At 38.6% G+C, this 20720-nt stretch overlaps 1 protein-coding gene across 3 annotated transcripts in view; it reads left to right on the forward strand.

The window, feature by feature from the left end:
• Positions 1-20720, forward strand: part of NEBL (nebulette) — a 249113-nt gene that overhangs the window by 95133 nt on the left and 133260 nt on the right. For 2 of the 3 annotated variants that reach the window (XM_064408432.1, XM_064408439.1), the window contains exon 4: positions 15284-15391. In XM_064408432.1, the coding sequence (XP_064264502.1) occupies positions 15284-15391 (108 nt within the window). The other variant, XM_064408443.1, reaches the window with a different exon arrangement.

Here is a 20720-nt window from a genome sequence, read left to right on the forward strand (position 1 = left end):
TTAATAATTTCAGAGGATAAAGTATTTGTCAGAAATTCGGCTGGTGGGTGGAAATGGGCAAAGCAAGTTTCCCAGTATAGTGCTGTTAAAAATGAGGAGAAGTTAATGAAAAGAAATACTTTAAAAAATCAAGATACTTGTCAAGAGTTTTCTTGTGGCAGAGTTGTGTTTAATCTTAGTGCACAATATGATTGTGATAGCAAGTTTCTGCACATGTACCATGATAAATGGGTGCTATTCTTTGATGGCAATGATTACATTGTATACATTGACATTTATGGGACCTTGTTGCATTCTTTTAGAATATTCAATCTTCTCACTGTGTTTTCATCTATTGTTTTCTCTGACAGCTGGAATAAGACCATGAAGTCAAGTGGCAGAGGCCAGGAGGTCTTTGGTTACTAAACTGCCTTTCTTCTTTAATTTTCAAATTAGATTTGTTTGCTATAGTTGTTATTTTTCTGTTTCTGCTTGGTGATTTTTTTTCAATTTTAAAATAACAAAGCAAAAACTTTGTCCAAAATCTTCCTGCAAATATTAGTAATATGCAAAAGCAGTGTCATATAATTGCCTACTGCATGTGAGCAAACAATAGGTTTTACATGGAGGCAAATCAACCCGCAGATAGTTTTTTCCTCTCCTTCCATCTGAAAAATTAGCCTTGCATATGCTTCATAGTTTAAATAACTGATCTTCATTTGGGTCAATAACCACCATCTTAAACAAATGACACTTCAGAGAAGTCTTAAATTCTATGAGCACTATCTTTGACAAAAAAGTTCAGTGTGAAGTTCGCCTATAGTTTCTTTTTAAGTTTAATGTTAATTGACAAATCAAGAAATGTGGGCTTTTGGCCTGCACCATTGTAGTCACCTACTGCTCTGTCACTGCTGCTGTTTCCCTCCTTCCTTTAGTTTTTTTCTTCTATGCTGAGTCACTTTCTTTGTAATCTGAACATTTCTGGCTGCTTCTGCAGCTCTTCTACTAGATGGTGTGTGGAGGAACTGGAGGGAAGGATGATGAGGAACTATTAGCAAAAATATCATAATTCTCGTGCAATATTGCAAGCATTAAATTAACTGCAATTTAGTTCTAATTCAGGGTGACTGTGCCTTAATTTTTTTCTTTTAAATGGTTTGCCATGTGTTTCACACTGCTTTCCGTTTGCTGGATTCTCTTTGCTTGATGGTAACTATTATTTGTCTAATTGTGTATATTTCAAAAGTTAACATTTTCTATTTCTGTCTCATTTGATGCTGGTGCTACTAACAAAGAGAAAACTGAGACCAGATGGTTGCCAAACAGCGAAGCCACCTGGTATTCTTGCAATGCCAAATATATTTTCCCCTCCATTTTTCTTTCAAAAATTACTGAGACAGATCCAGGACTTTTTGAGGATCCCAAGAATTCTCTCATGCAGCCAGAAAAAGATCCCAAATCCCCTTAAATTTGTCCTTGAAATTGTCTTCCATTCTGTTCTTCTCTTTCACCAGTGATTCCATCTCATGCTCTCTTTCCATGGTATCACTTGGGTCTCCCACTGGTGATCCACGCTGCTGATTCTCACATGTGGTTTGCAGACCTTGCTGCACTGAGGAGCCTTTGAAGCTGAAGCTGAGGGCCTGCCCCTGATCACTGCTTGCTCCATCACCTCTGCAGCCACCAGTGCTGCCAGGATGGGACAAGGAGCTCCCATTGCAAGAGAATCCAACAGGGTGAATCTGCCAGGAGTGTTTCTCCCCACTTCTTGGGTTATTATTAGTGTGTAGCAAACAAGTGAAGAGGCACCCTGAAGAGCATGGCATTTTGGATGTGCAGCCATCTGATACCTTGTTGATCTGAGCACCAAATCTGAACTGGTGTTTCTGTCAGGGCCATGACAGTGTGAGCTGGGACTGACCTGACCATTGTCTGAGGATACAATAGTGCACACACAATGCATAGTTTGCTCAGAGTGGCAGAAATTAGACTGACCTAACCAAAAATACTATTTTTCTGGTACGGAATCTCATCCATGCCAGTGCCATGTGTGGGTGTGAGCCCTGCCGTGTGCGTGGTGGCAGATGAGCTGCTGGAATGTGTGCTTCTCACACTCTTCAAAAGGCTGGTCTAGGCAGTGCCTGTGTGAGTATTGATGCATCTCCGAGAGAAGCATTTAATGCACCATATTGACACAGGTCTCGGTCAGAGAATGGAGTGTAACTCATCACTTTGCTGCCTGTCCTCTGCATGTTCTTCTTTCCTCTGCCTTTGTAGCTGATTTTCTGGACCCTGCTGGTCTGTAGGCCGCAAACATCTTGAAGAATACTGACATGAACTCCTGAGTGCTGTGGCTCAGTAAGTATAGGTGTGTTCATTGGAACACCCTGGTTGAATTCTGGCAGAGAGAACAGCTGCCACTATGTCAGATCTCAGAAATACCCAAATTACCACAGTATTTAATGGCTGTAGTCCTAGAGTGTTTTGCTAGGAGCTGTAGAAATTCAACACCAAAAAAACCTGTTTCTGCCTGAAAAGAACTTCTACTCCATCTGTAAGACTCAGGAGAAGGCTGTAAACAGATGAGGAAATGAAAGCAATAATAGGTTTGGTATTCAGCAGTGTATGTAATAAATAGCTGTCTCTAATGCTATGTGTACAATGTACCTGCATCTACAAATTTCTAATAATTCCTTTCTTCTTGCTGTTATCTCATAGTGGTTGTGGCAGCACTGAACTTTCTTTTCAGTGCCCTCTGTCATGTGCTGAGTGTATGGTTTCTCTATTTCTTTGCTCACTTTCCTTTTGTATTATGTGCCTGTTTCCAGGATGTTCTACAGGCATCAGAAAAGACAGATATTCTACCTTTGGCAGGTTTTGATCATCTCTGTTACTCCACCAGTGGCTGCTTCCCTGCTAACATGGTGTCCCTAGATGGCTGCAAGCCATCATGCAGAGCACATCCCTCCAAACAATAACTGCAGCTGAAAATGGGTTTTGAGAAGTCCATGTTCCTGCTGGTTACAATGGGTTGGACACAGTCCCATTACGACACACAGAGACCAGTTCAGCAGTAATCCTTTCAGAGTGGCCTCCCTTCAAAATTTCTCATGCTTTGGAAAATGGAAAATACTCCTTCATATCTTTCCATCAGGCAGGAATTATAATGTGTATTTAAGCTTTGTGACAGTAAAATAATGTAAAACCAATATTGTGGTGAAAATGATGTCCTTGAAGTGCCTGCCCAGAGTTACTCCTATATGGTCTGTTTATGCAACAAGACATAATGATTTGAAAGTGCTTTACAGAGGTAGATGTATGGAGTGACAGGGACGTAGCTTCTCCTGGTTTATCCATTGTGAAGAGACAGTGTTTCTCTTTGAGCTTCTTTTCGGTATTATGCTAGAACTAATTTTGCAATATTTACCGTTTCTCAAAGTCTGTGAATTGTAGTTGACTGAAGCTCTGAAGATCAAACTTACTGCTACTTTTCCCCTCAGCAGAAAATACTAAATGTTTTCAAGGAAAAAGACAATCACTGTTTGAAATCTGGGAAGCTTTTTTCTAATCTCTGTAATTCAAATAATTATGTTAGAAAGCACATGATGCAATTGCCACAAGTTGTGTTCCTTTCTTATTTTGCCAGCACATCAGGGTACTGTAGGCATTGGATGAAATTCTCTGCAATTAACATTAAATTTAAATGCATCTTTTATTCAGCTTGTTTGATTTGTGCAGGCTGGCTCTGTTACTACTCTCAGAAGCTGTATTTGCTTTCTCTAGAATATACCTCCCTGCACAGGTGAATTGGGCAGGGCAGAACAAAATTCCTGTTGTAACTTACCTATAGGATATGATGTTTCCAGAAATATTAAAAAGGGGATATAGCACGCTGGCTGAATGCAGGCTGACACTTTTTCCTTCTAGATCAAGAAATCTCTAAAAAGTATGCAAACCATGTAATATCCAACAAAATTAACATCTTTTTTTTTTTTTTTTTTTTTTAATGTAATGTGCTAGTCTATTTCCTTGCATACAAATGTCACATAGAGTTTGTATCACTAATGTCAGACAGTCTCTGTCATTAGTCTCCCTCCCCTAAAATAAAAATATTATGTTTTACTGGGGGGGATAAATTCTTTCTTACTGGAGGTGAAAAAGAAAAATAAACAGCATTGAAAGTTATGAAAAAGTTTACTGAAAAAGAATCCGTCTCCGTTTCACAAGTAGAGGACTTTACAATAGTGATAGAGCTGATCAGTGTAATGTTTTCAAAAGTTTAAAAGCAATCAGAAGGTAGCATGGATCAGATATAGGAATGTAATTTGTCTCTTTTATAAGAAGAATGACATATTTCCTAGTTTTCCCTGGTCAGTAAATAAAAAAACCCCCAAGCCTATGTCTCAGAACTGAAAAGTAGTTGCTTTCATTACACATTTCTAAGGAAGTTTTGAAAAAGAAGCACGGGATAGCATTTAAATAACAAAGACCCTTCTTTAAATTCTCACCTTCTCTTCACTCACTAAGGGCCATTTAACAAAGGGAGCAGTTTTTACAGCTGGGGTGATTTGCAACTGTTCTCCTCTTCTCTCCCTCCCCTACTGCTTGCTCATTATTGCTAGCTAACATCTCTGCTAAGAAATGGAAAGTACAGCCCCTATCTGCTCCTTCGGGATGCCTGGTCTTCCTTTTCTGAAGCAATTGTGTTTCTCCTTTTTTTCCCCTCCCCCGCTCAACACTTTCCAGTTAATTTCTGGAGTAATTCCTTGAATTGTGAACTCTTTCTTTTCTTTACACTTATTTTTTTTTTTCTATCTAAGCAGGCCCTGCTGCTACACCCCACTTTTGCTCTGATCCTACCCAGCCAACTGTCACTTTTTAGCCTGCAGGGAACCTTCTGGTACTAACATTCCTGCCTTGTTTTTATTAGAAGGGCATCTCTCACAACATATCCCTCGCTGTTTGAAGCAGAAGTCATGTGTATTCAGTAGGAATGAATAATGGATGTATTTAAAGGGTAACTTGCCCTTCTCCTTCCTTTGCACATCATAAATAACCGCTCTTTTAGTTGCGCTTTACATACTGCTCTACAGGCACAGTTTGAAAAAATCTGGTGATTCAGCTCCCAGTTTAAAAACCACTGCTGTGTGCAGCTGATAGTTTCTGTGTCTGAAAACTGATCCCACACCAAACTCAGTACTGGCATCTGTGTGCAACTCTAGAATTCTGAACACTTAGGAAAGCGGTCATGAATTTATTTTGAAGTAGCTCACGAGAATACAGCATCACAGGAAAAGGACAGACAATATAAAGGGGAGTGTTGGATAGAGTTCATTTCACCTGGCTTTGTGTACCTGTTTCAAGATACCTTTAGATACTGTCTCAAGATACCTAAAGGTATTTTAGGTAGTTTTAACTTTTTTTTTTTACATTTTAAGGTATTTTTAAGATGTTTTATATATAGGGTTGAAAAAAAAAAATTAGGTATCTTCAGGATGAGCCGATCTCTCTAAAAATATCTTTTCTGTCCACTCACTGTAAAAGTGAGTTGGTTGATGAGATTGTGTCTAGTGACATCTGCCTTTTGTCCAACAAGCCCACTCTTTCTGGCCAGGTATAACCGTCTGAAGAATTCCCTGAGGTAATGGTATTAAAGGATAAACTGAATGTAGTTAGAATTTTCCTATACCTGTAAAAAACTTTAGCTGAGGAACCCAAAGATGATCCTAAAATTGATCATCATTGTAGCATGATTTAATTGTTTCTTAGTTTAAGGATGTTAAAGTGAGAGTCTGAGCAGCAAATTATTTTGATAGAGGGTGGGGGGATGAAGGAACTGGATGCATTTCTATTGCCCATTTTACTTAGATAACTGACAAATGGAGTGCCTGATTTCCCTGTTACTGTCAACACCTCAAAACTAGCCCCAAGTTACCTTGTTCTCTCTAGAGGGCTTTCACATTGAGTATGTGGCTAAAATTTTTTCATATGTATTCCTTGGGTCCTTTAGTGTTAGGAGCTGAGGATAACCTGGATCTCTGTTCCAGTGACTTCTGGCAGGAATGGGGTCCAATTCCTGGTGAGCAAGGGGAAGTATGAACTCGAGTCAGGGACTCTGGAATCATGCCCCAGTATCATCTTTGCAAATTAGGTTTAAATGAGATTTACCAGTGCAAGCATTTTCTAGGAGTGGAGGCAAATGATTTGGAGGTACTGAAAATTGTGTATTCAGGTAATTTGAGCCATCAGCATTTGTTAAAAAAAGATAGAACCAGATTGCAACTCTGATTTTATTGGTGATCTTTGGCATCTTCTGATCTCAGTTCATACGGCTATAATTTTGAAATTGTGTTTCCTGTCTAACAGTTTCACTCTAGTTGTTGTTATTTGAGAGGCTGCTGATGTAAGTATTCGACTTGCATTTATAGGTGGTTACCTACGTGAATTGTATAAGAAATTATCCCTCAAAGAGATTCAGCTAATGGACTTCTTCAAAGAGTACCATTTTAGGGATTCAGTCATCTTTACAAACATTTGTCTTATGATAGTTTTGGAATTTTAGTCGGGACAGTGTATTTTCTGTGTGTGTTCCTTCTGCAGCTGAAATTTATTACGACATTCAGACATATGTGGCATTCAGAGTTGAAAGTGAATGAATTCTAAACATAAAAGGCTGAACTGCCCACTGTGTATTTTCTGGCATGAAATTACCTTTCTTACATGTATTATTTTGCACTCATCTTCCTTTTCTTCTTGCTTTAAGATGAAGAACAAAAGAGAGAATTTAGTCTTGAAAAAACGGGGTTTACAGTCAAATTCTGCCTAGATTTTTAACAAAACTAATCTCTGGGTAACAAGTAATATGTATTAACTAGAAACATGTATTTTATGGAGTTTCTGCGTTTTTTTTCCCCCTTTTCCCTCCACCTTTTGAAAAGGAAGCTCCTTCTAAAGCCCTATGTTTCTTGGTGCCTTCAATAGCTTTGGCTTTATATTCATTACAAAGTGGAAAAAAGATAACTTGGAAGGTAGACAAAATATAAGGATTTCAGAATTTGCTTACAGTTAAGAGGAAGTGATAGGTAGTCCCTCTTCCCTGGCCTTGGTTGTACAGGAACAGAGGAAATGACTGCATGAGACATCCATAACTAATATGGCCAAGGGGGCACAAGCTGTGTGCAATGTGCACAGATTTTGTAACTAGGGTTGCATTGCAGGTGCCCACTTGATATATCAGTTTTCAATAAATAAGCCAAAGGTGGCATAACAAACAGATGTAAGGAGTTTCCATAAGTACACCTAAAATTAAATGATCTATTCATGATCTGTTAAGTCTGTGGAATAAGAGATGGTGTGTCCTTACCATCTCTTTACTAAATAAAGAAGACAAGCTGTAGCTGAATGAGATAAGAGGATATTTACTAATGTGAGTGGTGTATAAGGTGCCAGCTCCATGGTATCTGAGCAGCAGAGACCCCAAACTTGCTGTTACCAGAGGCCAGAGGGTATAATTGCACTGTGTCTCGTTATTTCCTGTGACTCCTATGTGCCTGCACATCTGCATTGCTCAAATCTAGATTTTTCAGTTCCTTTTTCTCTGCACTTTGTTCTGGGCTGCATTCTGATAGCTCTCAGTTGGACTAATTTCAGCTTCTTTCTTCTGCTACAGCAGTGAACAGTTCCTGATTTTTTTGGCAGTTATTCATTAAAGTTTTACAGGTTCTTTTTCTTCATGTCATGTGCTAGCTTCTGTTGCCCATTAGTGTTTGTTTTGATTACCTTTTGTAGCATATGACTACAACTTCTGCTCTTGGTCTGTTTTCTGAGGTTGGTCTTCTTTACATCCCTTCTGTGGTTAATATTCTTTACATGCCATGCTATATTTTTTAGTTCAGTTTTTGACTTGATGCTTTGTGTGAATATTCTGTACTCCTTGGATGAATATGACCATCATGTTATTTGGAATATTTATTAAGTAGGTTTTGTGAAATTTTATTTGGCGAGGCCTTTTCAGGGAAGGAGTGTTTGCTGCTTCTTTTTTTTTTTAAATCCCCTCAGAATAGCTGTAGCTGCCTGTCTTTTGTGTGGATGTGCATTTGTGTGTTAATATCTTTCTGGTACCCGGTGGCCAGATGCCTCTGAGCTCTGCTAGTATTGTGAGCCAGCTACAGGCTGCACGACCATGGTTTGCATGGCGCTGAGCCCGAGCTAACACATCCTGCCTCTCAGCAGGACTTGCTAGCTCACTCTTGGTGCCTTAGCCAACCAGCAGCTACGTATTTTCTGTCTGCTGTGGAGTGCAAGCATATAGCAGCTCACATGCTGATGATTTACTGCATGCTTCCTGTACAGTACACAGCTCATGACTTTATAGTTGTCCTGGTGGTTGCCTGGCCATTCTCTTTCCCAGTGATGAAATCAGCAAGACAGGGCCTATATGTTTAGTTCAGACCCTGGAGATAGAAGCAATATTCCAGGATTTAGCAAATCTATACATGAGACATTTAAATGTGTTACCTTCTCACCCCCCTGATATGTTGGGTGATTATCATTCTATTTGGAGGAGTTTGCTTCAGTGGTTTCACTTCTGAGGGTATTATTAAAATTTGTGGTAATTTATCAGGCTACATTTGGATTATATATAACATCTTTAATTTATTGCCTGGAGATGAGATATGGTAAAGTTAGATCTCTTTCTGTTGTGGTAGAGTAAGAAATCCTTCACCTCCCCAGACTTCTGTTCCTTGGAGATAAAGTAGTTCAAACACAGCCGATACCAACAGATAGGGAGTGGACAGAAGATCTGAAGCTATGTCTCTGCCATGAAGGTTGCAACCTCATATCTCAGCAGGTTGCAACCTGCTTCTAAAATGTGAATGTAAAATTTGTTGCACAAGTTAAATGGATGATAATCACTGGTGGACATGGAGGAAAATCAGCTTGTTTTGAGACTGGCCCGTTCTTTGTATCATCTTCTCTGAGTGTGCAGCCTTTGGAAAACATCAGTGTTACTTTGTAAATAGAAAAGAGTAGAATCTCATTGACTTCCAGTTTGCCCAATAGCAAAACAAGGTGCAAGGCACTTTAGAGCATGTTTAGTAGCATAGAAATAATTTCTTAGGCAGAAGCACCTATGTAGTTTCAGTGGAAGTGATTTTTGATGGATTGCAGCCTAGTTGACTTGTTTGGATGTCAGCCTGTTGAAACAGTATCAGATTGCACTCTCTTCTGTCATAATTTTACTTGGATCCCAGCTACTGTTCACATGCTGTTGTCATACATCCAAATGGAGGACTCCCATCTTTTTCTCATTCTGAAATTTTTGATCTCTCACTGCCTCCAATTTCCTGTTACTGCACATCCTGGGGAATGGAACACTTTTGCCCATGAGTTTTCTCTGAGCCACTTGCATCATCCTCAGTATAAAGAGACCACATTGTAGAGACATTCTCTCCAGAGCTACTATTTATATATTTTAATTTGCTCCCATCCAACATTTTAACTGTTCTGACATGGTTTCCAAGATTTTTGTTATTTAGCAGTAGCTCCCTGCTAAAACTGCTGAGATCTTCAGGAAATTACAGTGCAAAGATTTGCAGATGGTTGGAGACTTGCTGAGGCTGTAATTCACAGGATGGCACATACAGACTTGCCCAATGTTTGAATGAGCTATGTAGAAAGACAGAATATTTTATGATAGCTATGGCACTTGAAATTTTTACTCCATGTAACTGCAAAGACTTTTTGTTATGTTGGATATTGATGCTTTCAGTTTTACATTAGCTTTGAATGAGAAACTTCGTTGTCTCAGTTTCAACTATTATGACGAATGCGTCAGCTATGAATTGTGAAAATGGCTTTTTCCTTCACAATATAAAGGAAAAAAAATCTAAAATATGACTTTGTGCATTCTGAGAACCATTTGAAAACATTGCAAACTTCAGCCTTGTGGAATTTTTATTTTGCTTTATCTGAGAAAAGTGATGAAATCTGTAACCCTGCAGTCCCAAGTTACAGCAAAACTTGTTTATCTTTTAGTAGTCCTTGGCTCCTTGACTTCCCTAAGGAATGCCCAACCTATAGCTTCCAGTTAATATAAAAGTTTTCAGGACGGTTTGGTCTGCCTTATATGCCTTTCTCAATTCCTGTATTCCTGTTTAGACTTACTGTGGAAAATGGTTCTAATTGAGTGACAGTGGGAGGATCATGTTTTACTGCCATTAGGAGAAGCAATACTTCAGCTCATTGGGTACCGTTGTTGGGTATTAGATAGGACATAAATGTACTGTACCTCTAATACAAGCAGAAATTTATTGAGATGTAGAGCTCTGGACAGCATTAGAAGACAAACCACACCATGAAGACTTGACTGGCTTTGTCAGATAGGACAGTGTTTGGAATCCTCTCTAAAAAGTCAACTAAAAGTTTTTAGTAAACTAGAAAGAAGTCTTACTGAATTTAGTCTAGAATTGTTCTTTACATTTGATTCACCTGTAAACATTTGTTTTAGTCATGTTCATAAAAATAACTGATTTCCAGAGTAAATTTTGTCTCTATCTTGCCATTTTGTAAGAAGGAAGATAAATTGAGGCAAAAACAACAGTTTTTGTGGTCTATGGAAGAAGCAGAGCCAAACAAAGGCATCTTTGCCAAGATGTGCCTCTAGGACCTGTACTGTGGGAGAGGATTTCTTGCCAGTCTGTAAAAACCAGTGTATTAGCAGATGGTGACCTTTGGGAAGTAGTTGTGTGTGCTGGGCACAGAAGGAGCAGATGGCTCAGGGCAAGCCTCAAACACAGCATACCGAAACAAATTCATAAATATTCAGGGTGTAGTAAAGACTGTAGATCTATGAACGTTCCTCTCACGGAAAGTGTGGGTGTGAAGGGTCCCATCCTCTCATGCTACCTGCTAATTCCTTCCTTGCTGGACATGAGACATGATGATGCTGCAATCTGTGGGGCTTTGCTTTGTGTCAGATGAGGAAGGAAACTGATTTCACAATGACCTGGTTTGTAGGGGAAAGTGAAGAAGGAACTAGCTTTAATATTGCCATAGCTTTTGGGAAATTTATATGTGCTCTGTAGTGGCTGAGTATCTTTTTGAGGTGGAGATGAAATTGATAGTGTTTCTGAGGTTAGCATTATTCACAGCTCTCCAGTGATGAGAAAAGCATGATGAACCACCATGTTGAATTCTTTCTCTGATATTTTTTTCTTTGGTGTTTTTGTACTCCTGTGTTGTTTGTTCAACTGATATGTGCTTTTGGTATTGTAAATGAGGCTGGACTACGGGTAGGTGCCAAAAACCCCAAGAGTGCAATCAATCTTATATGCTCCATTTATATTTTCAGAGTATTTTTCCCAGGCAAAATGAATCTTGTTACCCTAATAGGTGGCTTTGCTGCCAAGTGTACCAGCAAAAAAACATGAGCAGCATTTTCTCCAGCCTAATATTTTATGTGGAGAGTAAGATGGACCCTTTGTCCTTCACAAGTAAGATGGACCCTCTGGTCACGCTTCATGTCCCGCTTCATGCTGACCTCATGAGTAGATTTACACATTCCTCTCTTTGGGTGTCTCAAAGATCTCTTGCTAATGTCACAAATCTGAGGAATTTGATTTGTGGAAGATCTGTTGGATCACTTAGTCCTTTCACTGTGGGTCTGTGCAGAATTACTTCTCATGAAGTATTTTCACTTAAAACTTTTTCATTTATGGTGATTTATTACAGTTTAATTTCTAATGTTTATGCCACACATTGCCTCTCAGAAGATCAATTTTTCAGGACAGACACCACTGAGGCTGCTCTGCATCTGTGAGACTGCATTTTGGAGCCAGTGAGAAGCATTATGAGCCACTGGCTGGGATTTTGGTGAGGAGTTACTAAAAATCACCTTTGTAGGAAATGACTGCATTTATGATTCAGTCATTTGGGATTACACATTTCCATTTAAAAACTAAATTTTGAGGGTTTCAGTTTGTGATGGGTTGACCTTGGCTGGCTGCCAGGTGCCCACCAAGCCACTCTCTCACTCCTCCTCAGTAGGACAGAGGGAGAAAATACCAAAAAACCTCAAACCCCTTATTGTGTCAAGGTTTTTGGGAAAAATGCAGGGACTGCTCTCCAAAACAAAGAAAAATAAAGATTTATTCTCTACTTGCCATCAAAAGGGAATGTCCAGCCAGTTCCTGGAAGTGGTAACACATAGTGGTTGCTTCCAAAGACTGCTTTAATCACTCATGTCCCCTCTCCCCTTTTCCTTTTGTTGTGCATGATGTTTTAAGACATGGAGTATCCCTTTGGTCAGTTTGGGTCAGCTGTGTTACCTCCCAACCCCTCATGAAGTCCCAGCCTACAGAGGTGATATTGGGGATGATGCTGTGTGATCATACATAATCAAAACACGGGTGTGTTACCAGCACTGTTCTGGGTACAAATACAAGGCACAGCACTATATTGGCTGCTATGAAGTTAACTCAATCCCAGACAGCCCTGCTGTACAGTTAAATAATTTGTTGTAGTGATGTTTGCAGCTCCTATACAGAATATTCTTTTCAGTTCTAAATGACTGATGACATCTTTATTATTTAACATTTTCTAGAAACTGAGGTATTTTTCATTTTCCTCCTATTGAGGAATTTTAGTGGACCATGTTTCATGGGGCTTTGTTCTTCATGAAGCAATACGTTACTTTGTGATTTTTATAACTCAAACTTATATTTTGAAGTTGGGTAGCAAAATTCAATAATGCATATATTAACTCTGCTAATATTTTAAACAATTTACTTTTTAAATTGTTTCAAAGTAGTTGCTCTGGGAACTGTAGTTAACCTTATTCCTATGAAGTGATTTATTAGTAGACAGTGGGAGCCCTTTTTATCTGACTGAGGGATTAAAATAATATTAAGTTAAACTATCTAGTTCCCTCCCTCTCTTCTTCTGTTCCTTTGTAAGATGAATAAAGGTCATTTGAAGTTAATGGCTAGTACATTTGGAACTAATAACAGGAAATGCTCTTTCTAACAATAGGTAATCTCTCTTTTTGGCAGGGCTGAACCCATTTCTAAGATGTGTTCACTGGCTCATAATTCTGGTAAACTTCAGGGAGCAAGGCTGAACATTTCCATGTCCGCTGCCTACTTCAGGCCAAATTTGAAATTTTTGTGCAAAATATTCAGTGGTTTCCAAGGCTGAGACCATTCCCTTACTTGTAATTATTGACAGGTTGTTTGTTTGTTTTGAGTAGTTGGTTCAACTGAGTGGTTGAACAGCTCAGTTGTCTTAGCATTTAGGGCTAAGGAGTTGCAGCTTGCTGAGATGGAAGAGTCTTTTATGCTAGTCATGTGTCCTTGGCCATGGAGGTCTGTCCAATGTGGGTAAAGTTTTGTATGACTCCAAATATAGAAAGTTCAGAGATATTCCTAAGACATCTTTCCTGGCACCAGACAGTCCTGGAATAACATGTCCACCCAGTATGTTTAAGGAGGCCTGAGAGTCAGTGTGAAGATGGAAGGGAGGTAATTGGCAATGAATATTGGAATGCCTTGGGTACAGGGATTTAACAAGAAGCTGTGAAGGGATGGACCAGACTAGTTTAGAAAATCAAAATGAGACAAAGTGATACCTGGAAGATTGTGGTCAAGTGGAAGGAAGGTTGCAGAGAGGTTGAACCTGGGGGAAATGAACAGAAAGGCATGGGCCAATCAGCCCATGGTTTGCTCAAAAGCCTGAGTGGAAGGGTCTGTTTCCTTTGTCTCAGCGTGGCATGGAAATATTATATTTGTGTGAAATCTACAGGCAGCTCTACATCTGGAACATATTAAAAATGGTAATTTGTTGATGTGGTCATTTGCTGCCATGTCTCAAGGATTTGTTTGATGGGCTTATATGTGAGCTATATTAAAGAAGAAGCAAAAGTCATTGGCATACTGATTGAGATTTAGGATGGGAAGGACAAACTATATTCTACAGCCTTGTCAAACTTAACTTTTGTGATTTAGAAGTATTTCTTGCTGTGCATCACCATCATAACATTAAGTGCTTGCTTGTGAAATAAGCCTAAGCCAACCCAGAATTTGCTGCATGTGCTGGGTGTTTTCTGGTTGTCTGCTGTGTAAAGGAGAATCCTGCTTTGTCTGTGCTTCTGCTCTCCCAGGTGTTGTTGCAAAATCTGGATATGTGTAGTGAGTGAAGCAGGGGGTATAGGAAGTAAAAGGAAGTTGTTATGGGTAAGGTAGCTGAATCCATCCGTGGAGACAGGGGTCCTGACTCTGTCATTGCTGCAGAGTTTTATCTGTGGCTCAACAGTGGCTTAAGATTTTGCAGATTTCTTGTTTCTTTATGTTGAAATTGGGTACCCCAAGACTGATTTGCAGAAGCACTGAATGTCTCTAGAGGTAACCCAAGCCTGTAATTTGGGCATATTCAACTGTTAGGAATTGGAGAGATTCCTAACACCCTGAGACCGCTGTATGTTTTTGGAAATTAAGATTATTTTACGTCAGTTTGCAGGTTGTCCTAGTAGTGTGGATATTGCCATTCCCACTTTCCAAGGTGCAATATGAAGATTGATTAATGGCTGTGATGAAAGCTATATAAAAGCTTCTGAGGAAACTTAATATTCCTACCTTGATGGTAGGATTTGAGTAGCCTGGTCCAAAAAAAGGGCACAACCACTTACAGAACCATCTCTGCTGTGTACACAGTAAAGCAGGGGGCCTTGTCATAGGATAATATATGAATGCCTGATTAAAGACAATATCCAAATGCATATGTGCAAGAGGGACAAATTAAGCTTGTACAGGCAGCCATTCCATAATTTATAAAGGTTTGACTTAATGACATTCCAAATACTCTTTTCATGCAGTATTTTTTTAATGTGTAATTTATGTTTCAGCTGGGAAAGAGACTGGTAGAATAATCATGAATTGAGGATGAAATGTGAAGTTGTGTATTAGAAGACCTCCGGATTTAGTTATAGGTATTTTTCTTTATGTAAGAGTAAGTGCTAGAGTTTTGTGGTAACTGATTTGAGAATGAAATGACCACAGAGAATATTTCCACAGTTGCAGTATTCATAGAGGTGAGCCTGTGGCACCCCTGGAGGAGGCATTAACTTGGGGACTGGGAAATTTTGCCCAGTTGCTGTCTATCTCTGTTAGTGGATAAAGGCAGGCTTCTCCTTTAAAGGCTGAAAGCCTTTCACAAAGCTTTATTTACACTAAAAATAAACACTAAATTGCTAGGGGCACATTGTGGAAAATGAAAACAACCCTGTTCTTCTGTATTTTCTATTCTGTAGGTAAAATACAAAAGAGACTTTGAAGAAAGCAAAGGAAGAGGGTTCAGTATTGTGACCGATACGCCCGAGTTACAAAGACTGAAAAGGACTCAGGAACAAATCAGTAATGTATGTGACTGCAACCTAAAGTGATTGTAGATGGAGAAATAGTGTGTCTAAGAAAAGGTGTGTTTGTTGATGTTTTTGATGAAGTCTGTGTGAGTGAACAGTCTGATTTTGGTGATTGATTTGTGTATGCCAGATTTTGAAATGTGTGTAACTGTGTACCATGGACTTGTACAGCACATTGGCAGTGTGTGTTCACCTCTCCAACTTTCAGTAGTATGCTCAAAGTATTTTCTTTATTAAAATGATTTGACACTTTTTGCTCTTTTAATAGATTTGTCATCAAGTAAGAATGCTTTTGGAGTTTATAATTTACATTTTGTTTATATAAAGTATATAGATTATGTAAGCTAAAAAGTTTTGTCTCTTTTTTAGCAGGGGCTGTCAAAATTAGCAAAACAAGCAAGAGGGAATTTTCTAGAAGCAGATAAAATTTTGATGCTGCATTTTAAAAGAAAAGATGTACAAGACAATGCTCTGCAAGATGACAAAGAAATGGCAAATAGCAAAACCTAACATATTTCATTAGCTTACAGAAATGGGATTTTTAAAAATGTGATTTTTCCTGACTTATGTCTTCACTAAGAAAGTTATTTTTTTGTATTGCATTCTCTTGTAGCATGTTTAATTCACTGCATGATGGAATATTAGTGATACATAGTGCAAATTCTGACATGTGTGAAATAGGTAAGAACTAGTGTGAACTAGAAAATATGCAGAATCAATACTATTCAGTTGTCATGACTTCCTTTCTGATCATTCTTATGCTGCAAGAATTTGTCCCTATAGATTATTATGTGAAAATATTTTTGAGTCATTCTCTGTAGTAATAAAATAACAGCAAGGCATCAGAGACACCCAGTATAAGTATGATCAGAAGAGAATAATGGGATTTATTTACTTGAAAGAAAAAAAACTTTTTTTCAGGTCAGGATATTATTGAAGAAAAAAGTCATTGGAAAATACTTATTTTTCACAGCAGTGGAGGTTTATCATTCTTGCCAAAGTGTTCACTAGTTAAGATTTTGATGTCCAGAGCCAGTCTTTGAGATGAAAAATTTGGGCTCATTTCCTGGAGCCTTGGCCAACCGAGACGACAGTTAATTTAAGAGCTGTGCAACTGCTCCTGTGTGTAGACAAGATGAGAACAAAAGCTCATCTCATGTTCATGCTGGGGCTAACTGAAATTACTGGCTTGTAAGAGAGAAAAATGTATTCTTCAGAGTGGCGAAAAGCATGGCCATTAAGACTTCCATTTGGGATCTGGGAAACTTCAGCAACTCCCTGGTTTTAATCAGCTGCATTTTTTATTCAGACCAGGAAGTTAAATTAGGTCCTCTCGCGACCTACATAACTTCCTCAAGCAAGAGTGATTCCTTTCTGTGGGGTGGCTCTGGAAGGCATCAAGGAGATGAAATGAGCGAGGCTCTGGTGAATACTTCATCCCTTGCACGGGTCTGCTCTCTAAGGAGAGACTGAGAGGAGTGCCCTGCAGCAGGTCTGTGCTGCTCACTTTGGCATATTGGCCTGCCAAGAAATTTATTCAGATCTCCCAAGCCCAGTACCCTCAAGATCAGACTACAGAATAGTAGGACACAGCTCACTTGTGTGCTCTTATCTCGCTCTTGTTCAAAGCACATTGCATTTTCTGTTGTGGGAAAAGGAGATAATAAAAACAAGTAGTTTTGTGACATGGGAAAGAGCTTTCTTCCCATCTGTACTTTTAAGTTGATCAAGGGAGTTTCTGTCCTAATGGAAGATCTTGTTCCATGATTTATGATACGATCTGGCTCCTGAACCAAAGATACTTACCTACCTTTTCAGATCCAGAAATAGCTTTTTAAAATGGGAAAAGTGGTTTTATTTCAGGATTTTCCCCTTGGTTATTGCCTGTATGACTACTTTCTCTTCATTTCTAAACATGCTATTCTTAACAATATAGATTTGATCTATCCAGTTGTGACAGTAGAGAGTTGTTTTCTTTGTGTATGTAGCTGACAGAGATTCCAAGTCGGGGACCCTATTAGAAATAATTAGTCTTGAAGGGTAAAATGGAATTTTGAAATGTGCATGATAAAAGAAGTTGCATTTAATTTCTGTTTACACTGAAATAATTAATTTATAGCATTGTATCCTGGAAAGATAATTCTGCATAGGCCACAACTTCAAATTAATTAGAAAGCTCCTGTATTACAGCAATGCCTTCCACACAGAGTAGTTTCTGTATTTGTCAGATAAGCAGTATACATCATGGACTAAGGATCTAATTAAGATTTCAAGACACTGAAAGGTAAGCACTTTAATAATTCTAAAATAATTTAATTTTTCATATACAGAAAAATGGAAGAATGCTAATATATCTATTTAATTTCCAGTTTAGTTTTGGTTTCACCTTGAAGTACTAGAATCTTCTCAAAGAGCCTATTTGAACCAAAATTGTAACTACTTCATTGAAGGGGTAAGTGAGAACAGTTAATTGTGTAGATATCCTTGATGAAAATAAAGAACAAAATAAATTTTATAATAATGAATGTTAAGTAGCATAAATATTTAAAAAATGTTATCTTTTTTGTCCTGATATGAAGTTTGGCAGCATATGGATATTAGCACAATACTCTGACTTTTGAAAGAATCTCTTGTGCTATGAATATAAACCTTATGAGGAAAAAAAAATCATGGGGGGAGTGGAAGGAGTGTGGTAGATAAAGGGGGTTGAATTGTCATTGTTATTTTGCCACCAGCAATCCTTCCTCTGAAGATTTAGACCAAACTTGTGGACTTCATTTTATGGTTCTTATGGAGGTATCAGAACCAGAGTGGTGCTTCTTAGACAAGAATGAAATTTAATCTTATGATGATTTTTTTAGCATTAAGAGCCAAATTCTTCATATATGCAACATATTTTGGCACTAAATATGTAGTCAGTACATAAAAAAATACATGTTGTTCTCACAGAGAAATGTGTACACTTTGTCAAAGGACCATGTAGTGTTTTTTGTCCTTTTTGAACTTTGAGAAGATTTTCAGAATGAATGCAAATACTCTCAAAATGAAAAAAGCCCCAGCCGCATGTATTTTTATAGGTGGTTTTGCAATTAAGCTAGCTGCAAACTGGTTTTGCAAGGAAGAAGTTAAGGTGGCAAAACGAATAGAATAAATAAAGATGATGGCAAAAAATGTTGGTCTATCATGACACAGGGCTCAGTGAGGGAGTAGAAACTCAATCTAGTACTATTTTCTTTGGGGAAATGGAACACTTTCAGCAGTCTGCACCAATGAGCTGCAGGTTACTGCCACTGCACTTTTATATCTCGATATATGGCTTGAAGCATGTTTTATCCTATGTGAAATAAGTTGCTCTTTCTTGAATATGTTTCTGGAAAATGTCTGCAAAGTATAAAAGAAAACAGGTGTCCATGCAAATTGATGGACTGAGAAGCTTTCATTAAGATAGAGGCCAGTGCTTGGATAGTAGAGGTTGCTGGCTTGGTTGTATGGCTGGAAGGATGCATGGAAGCTTTAACAGTACTTGCGCTCATTGCATTAATAGCCCACATAAGAGCATTCCTCACTTTGGCATTAATGCTGTTGTGAACTTGAATCACATATGAGCAAGAAGCACCACACATTTGTGCCCTTCTCTTGGAGAGACAACAAAATGAAGTCATGCAGTTCATTTATTTGCATGTGACTCATTTTCCAGTAAGTTTTGCTTATGTCTGAAGTGAAAACAGTACCTTAATGCAAAGAAGTAAAATAAGAAAACAGATTAAATCTGCTTTAAAAAACACATTTCCAAGGCATCCTGTTTTGGTGAAGAACTTAGGAAGGACAGTAGTTAATGAAGAGAAGGTCACAGAATCACCCCGCTGTGGGGTCAGGGAGTGGCTTCCCAAGTATCAGGAGCTGAGCTCCTCACTGAAGTTAGTGAAATCTTATTGGATGCAAGAGTACATGAAGATCTTGTCGCATTCTTCAAAGTATTGTATGTGGGTTCTGATGAGAAAAGCTGTGTATTAATTTTCTTTAAATGTATTTAATTAAAAGCCCCACACCATGCACCGTATTTCATTATCAAGGGTTGCATTCTGTTTCCAGTTAAATTTATACAGGTTCACAGGATGCAGAGGAGGACAGGAATTCCCCCATGATTTGAATCAACTGAACACCTGCTATCTGGACAAAGACACAAATGATAAGGAAATTGGGCACTACCTCGAATGTGATAAAAATACATCTTCGGTAGCAACTAAAGGAGGACACAAACCACATTGCTACTGTAGTTGTGCACATCTGCACATCTGAAATTAGAAACTGTCCCTAACAGACACTGAGCCATGGCTCCCTATTTGGAAGCTATTGGCAGAGTTGTTCAGTCTGTTTACTTGCTCAAACATAAAATGATCTCTTAAACTGCCAAAACAGATTGTAGAGAAAATTGGCAGGAGAAGATGTTAACAACATGGCCCAGAGATCCACTTGTAGGATTCACAGCACAAAGCCTGCAGATACTAGTCTCTAAGTGCTTTTTTCCCTCCATTGAATTCAAGTGAAGGAGAAGAATAGGAAACAAGAAAAATTAACAGCAGCATCAACGTGTGCATTTTACAAAACCAGCGCTGGCACATCAGCAGAGACAGTGGGTAAGCATTTTAAATCATATGCAAAAAGAGCTTATGCTGTTCTAGGCAGTGCTGGGGTTTTACTGCTTCTGAAGTAATTAATACTTTATTCCTAAGCCCTTATATTCCTAAGCATGATTTTTATCTTGCTGTTGTTTCATTGGGAAAATAAGCATTTATTTTTGTATGACAATTGTGTCGACTAACATGGATGGAACAGCACTTGTCGGGCAGTGCCCTAGTGCTGCATGTCTGTGGCAGGTGTGGTCAGCCAGATGCACCCTGCTGCTGACTGCCTTCTGCTACCCTTGGTACCTCTGACAGTTTAACATGAACTGCAACTCCAAGAGGTATTAATTATTTGGTATGTTGTAGACTTAATTCCACACAGCTGCACTTCAAATATCTGCATATAACTCATGTTATTAAACATCTATTGTTTGAGTTGAACAGCATTTTTTGTTTCTGGAAACAAGAAGGTTGAATGTGTCATTCCTATTGCTAACATGAGTGTATCTCTGCAAGAAGGTGGAGCTCCTGCTGTGCTCCTGTGCAGTGAACATACATGCACAGAGTCACATCCAGCCTTGTTCTTTCTGTGGATTGATCTTCTAAGCTCGTTTTGTGCAGATTCATAGAAATGGAAATTCTGAGGTCCTTTGACTTTCTAATAGTTCTGTGTTTAAGTTTGACTTCTGATTTTCAGAAAT

The sequence above is a fragment of the Passer domesticus genome, chromosome 1 (genome assembly GCF_036417665.1).
Source record: "Passer domesticus isolate bPasDom1 chromosome 1, bPasDom1.hap1, whole genome shotgun sequence".
In the NCBI taxonomy this organism is placed as follows: domain Eukaryota; kingdom Metazoa; phylum Chordata; class Aves; order Passeriformes; family Passeridae; genus Passer; species Passer domesticus.